The sequence below is a fragment of the Plectropomus leopardus genome, chromosome 7, assembly GCF_008729295.1.
Source record: "Plectropomus leopardus isolate mb chromosome 7, YSFRI_Pleo_2.0, whole genome shotgun sequence".
Classification (NCBI taxonomy): Eukaryota; Metazoa; Chordata; class Actinopteri; order Perciformes; family Serranidae; genus Plectropomus; species Plectropomus leopardus.
This window is the reverse complement of record NC_056469.1, coordinates 18,147,132-18,159,716: the sequence shown is the minus strand read 5'-3', so window position 1 is coordinate 18,159,716 and position 12,585 is coordinate 18,147,132. Positions and strand designations below refer to the sequence as shown.

The window sequence follows — 12,585 nt, the reverse complement described above, 5'->3', positions numbered from 1 at the left end:
ATCAGGTTTAATTGTTGAGAGCATTTTCAGCATGTTGTTAATAATTAATCACAGAAGAAAAGAGCAGCTTACCAACTTCTTCAATAGAAAACCTACAATTCCTGATGATCATACCAACAGTCTTTCGCTTACATTAAGTATCCACTGCACTGAGAGCTAAATGGGGCATATGCATTGGGTCCAAATGACCAAACATTGACTTGCAACCTGCATAAGACCTGTATCCTGTCCCCTCTGAGACCCTGATCAATAAGCTCCTTTTCTGGATACGATACACACCACATTCATCTTCCATGAAGGCGTCTGCCAGCCTTTTCACTGAAACCCCTTTTAATCACATCCCCAGGGCCTCCCCACTGTTTTCTCATTGAAAATAAAACTAAGATATTAATTCTCAGGACTCTGACACATAACCATGTGCTGATTTTACTGTAGGCATATCTGTATATGTGTAACTTTCTTATGGCTTTGTTGCACTGCATGCATAAGTACATTTCATGAACAAATGCACCCAGTGTTACATAATCCTGCCTTGAGGATGAAACGGTATCAGAAACAACAGTGCATCAGAGGCAGCTCCGATGTGAGTCCATCTCCGAGTAAAACCTTTTGTTCTGCTGCCTTTTGCTCTGAGCTTTCCAGCATAAATCCATTCTCATTAGTTACCTGGGGTGCAGGAGCTGAACATGGCAATTCGACACAAGCATGCAGCGTCCCCCAGTGGTGTGTTACAAAACTGTTTGGAATTACTGTTGGGGGAAAAAAAAGATTACATTGGTCAAGTGGGAAGGCGTGTTAGTGGTCCTTACTTAGCCAATCAGTAACTTCGGGGCCTCCCATTGGCTAACAAGAAGCTGTCAATCAAATCCTCCAAAGGGTGATTTTCTCTAGTGCCTTCAGTGTTATTGAGGAGTTCGTGGAGTAATGATCTCCTCCGTGAAATCTAAGGTCCAAGTGGCCTACTTTACTACGCCGCTTCGCACTTTTTAGTAGGCTATTCTCTTATCCTGAATGTGATTATGTATTTCATGTGCATGTCATTCCCTTTTATGAAATATTGTTTAAATTTGACAAAAGTGTTTTTCTTCAAACTAACTAAAACATAATAAAATAAAAACAAAATTAAAAAAAAAAGTAAATCCACAGTACAAAAATATCCCATTACAAGTAAAGGCCCTGCATTCGGAAGCTTACTTAATTAAAAGTGTTTGCAACAAAGTGCACTTAAATGAATTTATAATAAAACAATTAAAAGTAAAACTTCTTAACAATATTAAGGAGAATTGCACCATTTCATATAACACGATCTCCATCATAAATGTATATTTTTGGAATATTGCTTTTGATGCAAGATGAAGATTGTTACTACTTTTATTGTGTTGGGATAAATTAATCTGTAACAATTATATTTCATGATTTTTCATATTTTATTTTTTCCTTAGCTGCATTGTAACTACCAACTGCAGAGGTAAAATAAATGTAAGTGAGGAAATATAATGATATAATATAATATAATATAATATAACATAGTATATATAATAGGGCCCTGCGATAGTCTGGCGACCTGTCCAGAGTGTACCCCGCCTCTCGCCCAATGGCAGCCGGGATAGGCTCCAGTCCCCCCGCGACCCTTACGAGGACGAGCGTTTACGGACAATAAATGACTGACTGAATAATATAATAGCTGGTATGAATGGTATCAAATATTATTTTGCAGCTAAAAAGGCGCTTACAACGATAATAATTATAAATGCAGAAATGTGATCAAGTGTCAGTTGCTTTCAAAGACTATAAAGATCAAAGAGTAAAAACAACCTGGAACCAGTCTAAAATCCCGGTGAGACGCGTTAAGTGCACTCAGTCCCTTGCCATACCCAGCTAACGCCCATGGGTGGCAGGGCTGTTCCAGACCACTGGACTGGGGGACGGACTGCTCCCTGATTGGTCGGCGCTATGCGCGTCCCCGTCGTCTCCTCCCGGTTTTCCTGGCATGACCTTTTCCCTTGGCAACCACTTCCTCCGAGCATCCACGGCCATCTTTAATTTTAACTCATTCATGAAAAGTTGTTTGGCTCATGTAAACACGCCGAACGACACATTTGCGCACAGAGCAGCATCGACGGCGCTGTGTGCATGTAGTTTTCCAGCGACCTGCTCCACACAGAGCCGAGCAGCACCGCAGCAGGCTGTCCGCCGAGATTAAGTAAACACCGAAAGCGTACGTGCATATTGTTCAGTGTAGCGTCTTGTGCAGCAATCGAGCACATTTCCGCACATGTTTTCACGCTGCTGTTTGCACATTATGCTCCTAGATAAACTGTCTGAATGAGCCGTACACGTGTGTAGATACTAACGTGTTGCGTTTTGGACGGAAGGAGTAGTATGTTGTGCTCCCGAAAGAAACAGCAGGTGGAGCGCTAGAATGAGTGTGTGGATCATTGTCTGAAGGGCATAGCTTAGTACTCACCACTGCCATGTTGTTCTGCAAATATCCCAGCAGAATTAAAGAAAAAAAGTCTGCATCAAGTCTGGAGTTTTAATTTTAAGCCACTTTTTTTTCTCATGTGTTAGTGAACTGCTAGTAAAACAAGCTGGTTGTCATTCATTTGCTTCTCATTTATGGCAGGATGAGAAAGAAGCAGACTGCCAAACAGAGGAAGACTGAGGAGACTACAGTTGTCCAGGAGTTTGTGGTAGAAAAAATAATTCGCCGCAGGATCTTTAATGGGAGAGTTGAGTACTTCCTGAAGTGGAAAGGTTTCACTGAGTGAGTGAGCTCTGCTTCTTTATGTACTATGGCTTTTTTTTGTTTTGTTTTTTTTATGCAAGTGTTTTCTCCCTTCCTTTTAATTTATTTACAGTGCGGAAAACACATGGGAACCTGAAGACAATCTGGACTGTCCTGAACTTATTGAAGAGTTTCTGAGAAACACCCATTTCTCAGAGGGGAATGAGGAAGAGCTAACAGAACACGAGTTGATTCCTAAAGAAGAAATGACAGAGCAGGAGACGGAAATAGTGAGTATGTGAGAAATTAAGTGTTGGAGTGTCTGTGAGTTTGTGTTGTTTCCATGTTATTAACAGAACTTCCACATCTAAATCTGTAAAAAAAGAAAAAAACAACATTATTATAAGGATGCTTTTGATGTAGTACATCACAGTCAGAAAATTCAGGAAGCTTTGTCTCTAAGTAAAATGAAGCAGCACTGGAGTCAATTAAAAACTTTTGACTATGTTGGCAGATTTTATTCCTTCTTTTTAGGGTTTTAGAGCTGAATATGAAAGTAAATGGTGTGTGAAGGTGGGTAGTTTAACAATGCCCTTGAAAGTGAAAGTAATAAAATTTCCCTTTTTTTCACAATGACCGTGTACAGCAAAATGCGGATGTTGACTTTGTGGTTTCTTCTAACTGCTGCATCTTTGTCCTTGTCACTCTCTTTGCAGTCCTGCATGCAGTCTCAGCAGCAGGCTCTCACTGTGCAGACCAACAGCGAGCCAAATGACGAGCAGTCAGACACCCCGACTAACCTCAGCAATTACCTCGAGCCTGAGTGCATCATCGGCTCCACAGACAGACAGGGAGAGCTCATGTTCCTTGTCAAATGGTAACTGCACTGCTTCCTCTTTTGTGTCCTTGCCAGGGGTTAAGTAAATGTTGTTTAATGGCAAAAGTCACTGTCGTTCACATTCAAAGCTGTAGGCTAAATGTTTAAACTACAGAGAGGATGACAGTGCATATGGTGTCAGGTATATGAGGGTGTTTAGTCTTGTTGTTGTAGGTACACAGTGAAATATATTACGTGATGCGAGTATATCATTAACTAAGAAGACAAGGCGAGACAACACTGGCAGTGACCACCTAACATTCCTTAGATTAGTAACAAATTATGGGGAGCATGCTTCTATGATAAAGAAGCAGCACGCCCTCACCAACGCAGCCACTTGCTTTTTTTATGTTTTTGATCGGAAAAGATGCTTTAGTTGCATCATGGGAAGTAAAGGATTTAGTGTTTTGGAGCTTGATCCATATAAGACAAAGAATTTAACTTAATTTGTTGGCACCTTTCAGGCACAGAGGCAATTCAGACTGCTTTACATGTGATGAAGACATGCAATAAGATAACATAACTCATCTTGTATTGTGCTGAACCTGTGTGGATTGTAACTAATCGGCCATGGAATTAATCTGCAGATTTTGTAGCTCAAAATTAGACAAAACTTTACTTTGGGTGTCAGTTCTTAAGCCACGATGAAGGCCAAAAGTGTGGCCTGCAACAGACAAGTAAGGCTTGTCGTTTTTTAGCCGAGCCGTTTCCCGAAACCCTGGGGCCCCTACCGACTGTTGTAGACGAGTGAACAGTCAGTACTAAATTATGGTATAAATTAGTTCATAATACAGATTTTTCTACAATTGTGAATTACTGCCACCAGATAGATCCTTGAACATAAAAGTCATTTATGTGTAAACAAAATATCAAGTTGATTGGTCTAGTAGTTTGCAAGATTAGCTGCTGACAGAGAGATACAGACACGCACACACACAACTAAACGCCTAGCTGATACAAAAGTAGAATACAAATAGATGTAGAAAGTACAATACAAATAGATAAATAATAATCAACCAGAAACAATTAAACATCTGTTGTGAGTCCAACAACTTCAGTGCAGTACTTAATATCTGTGTTGCCCCTTTAAGCCAGGAAAACTGTCAATGGATATATAAAAACTACAGTATTCAGAAACTGATTGTATTTTCTCCTACACAACAACTATTTCCGAACTGGCACAAGTGTGAGCTGCTGCTGAAGCATTTTTACACTTATAGATTTTTTGCGTGTTTCCCCGCAGGAAGAACTCCGACGATGTGGCCCTGCTGCCAGCACGCGAAGCCAGCGCCAGGTGTCCCCAGGTGGTCATCGATTTCTATGAGCGGAAGCTGACTTGGCACTGCGGAGACGAGGAACAGTGAAGTGCGTGTGTGGGTTGTGTACAGAGGCGAACTGATAAACAGCTGCACTCTCATCTGAAGCTTAGTTTAACCTCCATTGAGTGTCCTCCTTCAGCTGACATTAGAGGCATGCTGTGTGAAATTACGCCACAGGTAGAGTTTGTGGCAGGTGCGAGATCCTCAGCAGGGATGGATTTTATAGTGCTCTCAGTCCCATGGTGCTCAACGAGGTCTCTGTGCCTTTGCAGAGACTGTGATGGAGTCTAAAACTAACCTTCTGTGCAGAGAAGCTGATTTGAGGTCAGACTAACTTGTAGCAGCTTTGGTCTTGTGTAAGCAGACACAATCACTGTGGTCATGTGTTTTGTTTTATTGTTTTGTAGTATTTTGGTATTTATAGTCCCGCTGAGCTACATCTTGGTTGTTTTGTGTGTGCTTTATATCTTTTTTTTAGCAACATTATGTAGACAAAGTGAACTAACAGCTGTCCAATCAGTACCTCCAGTTCATGTAGCTTTTAGTTAAAACTGAAGATTGTAGACATGTTGTTCGAACGTTTGGTGTTTGAACTAGTATTGTGTAAGGTGTTTATAGCCACAACTTTTACTGTGTTTTACTGTGTTTCTGTATGATCCCATTTTTGTTGCTTTTAAAAAATGTTGCCCACCACAAATTTTCCCTTATTTCCTATCAGCTGCTAAGAACCAAAAAAATCTTCTCCTCTATTAAATTATAATAGGAATATTATTGAGTTTTAAAAATATATTATTTGTTGTTCACACAAAGTGAAGTCCTGGCAGAATTAGCCAAAAAATCAGAATATTTCTAAAAGAAATCTATTAAGATTAATAGCTTTTGTGGGCCTGAGATAGCTAATGAGATTGTAAAAAGTAGCACTTTAGATATGACACTGTCCAATTATGTGGGGCATTTTTTTTCAGTAATCATACAGGTCTGTTTTACCTGTATCCTGATGGCACTGTTCTGACTCGACATATCTCCCATGACTGTTATGGGACACACAGCTGAACCTTAAACCTCTTAAAACACACCTGCTACTGATTTACTGTAACTGTTGACCATGGATCTGTGACGTCTCTTTAAATAAAGGAAACATTTTTGTGAAGCTTTTCACTTTAAGTTTTTTACTGTCACATTTGTCACATGCTTTATTATATGTTAGGATAGAAAAAAATACTTTACTGTCTACTTTTTCATGCAAAAGGCAGATTTTTTGCATATGCAAGTCCTGCTCTTTAAAAGACATGTTGAGAATATCACATCTAAACTGGAAAAATTAAAACACATTTATGTAAAAACAATACAAAAAAGAAGCTACATCACAAGGAGCACCAGGTGCTCGATGGTGAGAACTGAATCGAGGTTGAATAAATAGATATAAAGTGCTAGGTGCTAAAGTGGCAAGTCAAGGTAAGTCTCAAGTCTTTGCACAAGTCCCAAGTCAAGACAAGCAAAGCCCTTAATGTACTCTTCACCAAATGTTGTGCCATCTTAATGCAAAATGTTAAATGTACAAAAATCAATGTGTTTTAAAAGGTGTTTTTATTTGTTAAAAAGTTACTTGGCTATTAAGCTATTATTAGCTAAGCATTGGCTCGCTAACTATGTTAATTTTTGTCTCAACTTATTGTTCTTTGTGCAATTTAAAATGTCGAACTACTTGGAGATGGTTGCGTCCCCATCTGTATTGGTGACCTACATGTTTTGCATACTAGAATTTTTTTTAAATTATTTTTTTGTTGATGACTGCATAGTTTTTGAATGCGAACAAAATTATCTTTGGTATCACGGCACCTTTTAACATAATGTTAGTTCCTCAGTTCTCATACGCAAATTATTTGGATACTGTAATATTGTTTAAAATTATTTAAAAACTGGTGTTAATGTTACTTGATTAAGGAACTGAATTGTTTCATGGCACTTATCAAATAACATACTTTATAATCTTTGCAATTGGGGGAAAGTATCAAGTATTTTCAAGTCAAAAGGCTCAAGTTCAAATGAAGTCACAAGTAATTGGTTTAAGTCCAAGTTGCATGTATTTTTTTGTTTTTTTACAAGGCGGGTCTAAAGTCATCAACTTTGTGACTCAAGTCAAAGTTATGTGACTTTATGTTATGTGACACCTCTGCTGATTCAGAAATTTCATGGTGACGGACAAATTCTCTAAAAAAAAATTTTCTTTGCAGGGAACTTCAGTTAAGTGATCAGTTAAAAAAAACAGTAGCTGAGGCATTGGATGTGTTGACAGTTTCTAAATGAGTCAATAACAATACACATGATAAGAAGTAGTAGTTTGGTACCGTCATGTTGGCACCGAGACTATTGTTGAATTGACAGTTACAAGGAGGAGCTTATCTCAGTCTTGTGACTTTATTTTGAAACCTTTGCTCCTGGACAATAAAAGTTGGAAATAAAAGGTATTGGCACATTGCTAAGCGCAGCATTATCTGGCTGACCTTGACATTACTGATATTCAAACAAGATTATTGGAATTATGAGAGAAGAAACTGACAACACTATGAATGAGGTAGGTCTGAAGTTATTGTTTAATTCTGATGAGAGTTTTTAAAAAGTTACATAGTTATTTAAAAAATAACAAAAAAAAACTTTGAGCTCAGGAGCTTTCAAATCTGGTACGGCCTATTTTTTTGTCCTGAGTAATAAAGGATATTTGATGGGATTTTCCAATCTGATTTTATTCCTGTTAGTCATTGCACTTCCTCTATCTGCCAATAAAACACTTCCCCTTTTTCATAGCAGATTCAGTTCAGTGCATCACTGTCTTCCCCTGCCTTCTCCATGCAGCAGGTGATCAGTGTCTGGGTGCGGGACCCGCGGATACAAAAGAATGACTTTTGGCATGCCTATATAGACTACGAAATTTGTTTGCATGTAAGTATAATGATAAAATTCAGCTGTTTTGATCTTTATAATGAAATAGGTTAACTTACTGTGACATGTGCGTAATGCTTGTGTCCCTCAGACCGACAGTGTATGCTTTACCAAGAAGATCTCAAGTGTGAGAAGGCGGTACAGTGAGTTTGTATGGCTCAGGCAGAAGTTACAAGCAAATTCGTTGCTATTGTAAGTCCTTTTTACTGAATTTTGAACCGACAATTTGAGAAAAAACAAAAATTTTACTTTCCATGTTAAAAGTAATCTGCACTACAGTTGCTGTCATTTTTATGGTGTATTTGTGTCTTTTGCAGGGTAAAGCTACCAGAGCTGCCCCCAAAGAACCCCTTCTTCAGCCTGAACAATGCCCAGCAGATCACTGAACGGATGAAAGGGCTGCAAAAGTTTTTGGAACAGTAAGGATAATCTCACAGATCAATAAACACATGAACTTTGACATACTGCAACACAAACACAACAATACTGGGGAATCACAGTTTCTAGGAACCCTGGGACTCGTGTCTGCTGTTCTCACATCAACAAGCAATACAATACACTCAAGTAAATGTATAGTTACTTCCATAAAAATGATTCAAGCTAAATGAATATTACCATTTGAGAAACCTACTCAAATAACAGTAACAAAGTACCTGGTTAATAATTACTCCACGCTGCCTAAACATTATTTTCTAGGGTGTGTGGCCCAGTGCAAAAAAAAAAAAAAACAACTTTAAAAATGTAATCTTTTTAACCAAAACATGTAAGCTCTGTCCTTTTTAGATTCTGGTGCAAAGAGTGTGGCCATATGTGGTCAGGAATTATACACTAAAAGCAGCCTTTTGCTCTGAGTTTTGCTCCATTGTTATGCAATTATAGTCAAAAGACAAGTGATACAATTGCTTCTGCAGTAGAGGTGCTACTCCTTAAGGATGCATGATATTGGATGTTTTGCCAATATCCAATATGCCTATATATAACAACTAATTTGGCTGAAAACTGATATTGATACTGATATTGATATATACACTTATACATTTAGTGCATTGTGTTACTAGCCATCCCTAAATATAGGCAACTATAGACAACAATCTAATCCTTATTGTCCTTATTCTCTAGGACCCTGCAGAACCCTTTGCTGCTGTCCGACAGCTGCCTGCATCTTTTCCTACAATCACAGCTCAACACATCCAAGATGGAGGCCTGTGCTGCTGGCAGGACCCATTACTCTGTGGCCCAGGCAGTCAAGCGCTGTGGCCTGAAGAGATTTCACTCTGAGGAGGATCTGCAGAAGGACCTCAGCATGTCCTGTGACTCTGACTCCGACAGGTATTCTGATGTAAAACTTTTTGTAGTTATTCTCTACTCAAACAGTTCTTCGATTCCCCAAAAAAACATCACTAGAGCTGAAAGCCATTACTTATAAAGATCTATTTTATATTTGCTTTGTTAGTAGTAAAGCAAAATATGCTTTAAAGTGTACACTCACTTGAGCTGTTCAGTGGAAAGAGTGGGTGCCCCTTGTACAAAGGCTATGCCCTTGCTGTACTGGCTATGGGTTAGTTTCTAGCTCGTGGCCCTTTGCTGCATGTCATCCCCTCTCTCTCTCCCTCTTTCATGTTTAAATTCTGACCTGTCAAAATAAGGCAAAAACGGCAAAAAAAGGAAAAGTGTACACTCAGTGATGTATTTTCCAGGACAAATAATAAAATATCTCCTTCTCTAAATTATAAAATTAAAATTACTTTCCACTCTCTATTCTTGTCTCTTTCATTCCAGCTCAGAGTGTAGAGATCCAGAGCTTCGAATTAAAGATTTGGCAATAAATACAGCACACAGTACGGCTTCACTTGATCTCATGGGAACCAGCCAGGAGGAAACCCTCAGCTGCTCATGTGGTTCAACATGAAAACATCAGCAGCAGCACAAATATTTGGACCGTACAAGAAGAAATTTGCCTGTTACCTGCCATACTGCACTTTTGGCTGCATTCTCGCTCCTATTTGTTTCACTTCCAAAAAGTAATTTTGTTCAAGGCATTTTAGTTTAAAACATGTAAACATGTAAAACATGAGTGGATAGTAATAAAATGTATCTATGTTGAATACCAGTGTTTGGTCTGTATAGCTATAACGTTTTAGCAACACTGTGCCTGAAGATGGCAGTGTTGTCACATCAATATGTTTGTTTATTCACTTAATCCATGAACATATGCTGTAACTGTCTATATTTACTCCATAAAAAAGCTTAACAGGAGCATCGCCAGTTATGGTCATTCACAAGGTGTATTTTGCTAGATATGTGCAGATAACAATGCAATATCTTAAGCTGTGACAGCCTGATGTCTCTCTGTGGCTGAACTTCCCCTCCTAATAAAGTGTAAGGTGTGGGAAGCTTGTCATCTGGTGGCCACTGCAGTGCTTAGCAGTATGATGTATAATAGGGTCTCTGCAGAGTTTTTAGACAGTCCCCCTGTCAGGTGTATGGCTGGTAGGAGGTCCTGCGGGATCCCCATGGACTTGCTCCTGTCTGAGAGGGCTACGAGGTAGACAGGCTGCATTGGTCCCTCGCTGAGCAAAATGCCAGCTGCACTGACAAGCCACCTTTTCTACCTGTCTTTCACTTGCTTTTCATTTCTATGAGCCATTTGTATGACACATGTCTCTGTGTGTCTGCACATGTGTGTGTGCTAAACACATGTGCTCCCACAGTGAGCAGCACCATGCTTATGCAGAGGTGATGACCACTAACCAGAGCAACGGCAGGCTGACATATCTGCACAGCTAATTACATTAACTTGGTCTCTGTGCAGTGGTTGTGATATTCATTATAAATTCAGAGCAGACAATAGGCTTGTGTTGCATGGAACAGAGAGGTGACAGCACCTCAGACCTGCTCTGAGCAGCAGGACAGTTCAGACAGCAGAAAAGCCCACTGACTCAAATTAGGGTTGTGGGATGTCTTTTCTGAAGCAGTGTGGGTGCATATGTGTGGTCATGCATGTCCATATATGCTAATGCAGTATTCATATATGCCTTCTTTTCAGTGCTTAACTGCGTAGGGCAGCATTACCTTGCAGTTTCAAACACTGAGTATGTCAGTGCTGCACATGTTTGCTTTAGCTAGATATTCAATAAAAGGTTATGCCTCAAATACATAGAGAAAGCACACCTTAAGTACATGGGTGTATTACCAAATGGGCCTACCAGGCCCAGGCCCAAGGGGTCAGGGGGCCCCTAAACCAGAGCCTTTGCATAAGGTTGCTGTTATCAGCTTTAATGTAAAAAAGGACTTAGTCATTATGTCATAAACAGAGCCCTTAAAGTCAGAAAAAAGAAATCTGAAGAAATAGTTTAATTATTCACTTTAAAGATGTTAATAGAAAGAAACTGCCATAATACATTTTCAGACAGTTTTACTATCACTTCACGTTATCTATAGGACTTTGGATGCACTGAGTGCTCTATTTAGGCCCTTCAATTCTGTGGGAAGAAATTCACCATTATAAATATGCTGGTTCTCCTTCACTTAAAAAAGACAAATATACATATTTAATTTGAAGAACACCTACTGTTAGGGGAAAAAAATACTTGGAACAAGCCTTCAAGTCACTTATTCCAGTGTACAAAAATTAAGCCAGAGTCTCCATGGTATCAAGTTCCCGCCCACACATCATTCTGACCAGTCGTGAGGAGTGCCACTGAATGTGAGCACACGGGTTGGCACATACAGCTGTCAGTTATGATGTAAATCCCCTTTAACGGCATTAAATAACTAATACAAAACTATACTTATCAGAAACTGATAACCTCAGGGTGATGAGAACAATAAGTATGTTCTCATCCCAACTTTGCCACTTTGTCAGTGGACTTCCAGGTCTACATATTACAAGTTAGGTATCCTTCTGCAGCTGTTATTTACAGTCTAGGATGCCGCTACTGCGGTAAACAAATGCATATGGTGAGATGCTGCTGCAAATGTTTATATTTAGGCAACAACAGCACATGGCAACACATGCCATAATGTCAACAAACATATACTGTATGCTGAGATGTTTTTGCTTCACTTTTGGGGACTTTATGTCATCCATTCTTACATAGAATCTATAATTGGTACAAATGGATGCCGTAGGTTGTCTAGTTTTAGAAATTATCACTACAATCACACTAGCTTAAAAGATAAAATTGTGCTACACCCTCTTAAATACAGTAATGCCTTGCAGTAAATGAATTAGGGTGACCATGTCCCCCCTTGGGAGAACTACTGATGTTATCTTTGGGAGACTTGTTCCCTCAGTATTTCTGAAAACGTTCTAAATATGCATCAAAACAACTCTGCAACTGCTAACATAAAAGAGGCTATTAATCGTTCTAAAGATGCACAATATGTCACATAACTAGCAGGAAGTGGTATTGTTGAAGTGGTATTTTGAGCAGCTTTAAAGATGATGTCCGTGTCTGTTGTCTCTGCTAAGTAACTTAGCAAGTTTCCTCACACGGTTCAGAACATGTAAACAGGTCTCTGTAGCAGTAAAGCTTTGATTGTTTCTTATCGTCTCATGGATTGAAACGTTTACATTCCTAGTTTTAGTCTGACCTGTCCAGGAGTATTGACTCCTCTTTTAATGGTGTGTGACTCTGCTCCACTGGTTGTTAACCTTGAGCCACTCTAGCCTAGCCTGTCAGTGCAGCTCTGCTGCCATGACAACACTGACACATTTA

General features: G+C 39.3%; 3 protein-coding genes across 6 annotated transcripts in view; 2 read left to right on the top strand and 1 right to left on the bottom strand.

The window, feature by feature from the left end:
* The window catches only part of LOC121945405 (uncharacterized protein C7orf31 homolog), a 64,433-nt gene that overhangs the window by 47,202 nt on the left and 4,646 nt on the right, over positions 1-12,585 (bottom strand). The window lies entirely within an intron of this gene.
* Positions 1,888-6,074, top strand: cbx3b (chromobox homolog 3b). The gene is given in 7 exon segments (XM_042489564.1): positions 1,888-1,920; positions 1,922-2,140; positions 2,142-2,203; positions 2,627-2,767; positions 2,862-3,018; positions 3,445-3,605; positions 4,849-6,074. Coding segments are annotated over 7 exon segments (894 nt in total). The 3' UTR covers positions 4,970-6,074.
* Positions 7,452-10,120, top strand: snx10b (sorting nexin 10b). 2 transcript variants are annotated; one of them, XM_042489566.1, is made up of 6 exons: positions 7,452-7,499; positions 7,733-7,864; positions 7,956-8,056; positions 8,182-8,283; positions 8,984-9,193; positions 9,644-10,120. In XM_042489566.1, exons 1-6 carry the CDS (start codon positions 7,467-7,469, stop codon positions 9,771-9,773), a joined length of 708 nt encoding a protein of 235 aa, XP_042345500.1. In that variant the 5' UTR covers positions 7,452-7,466; the 3' UTR covers positions 9,774-10,120. The 2 variants fall into 2 exon arrangements, with proteins under 2 accessions (XP_042345500.1, XP_042345499.1); XM_042489565.1 differs by having other exon boundaries at positions 7,730-7,864.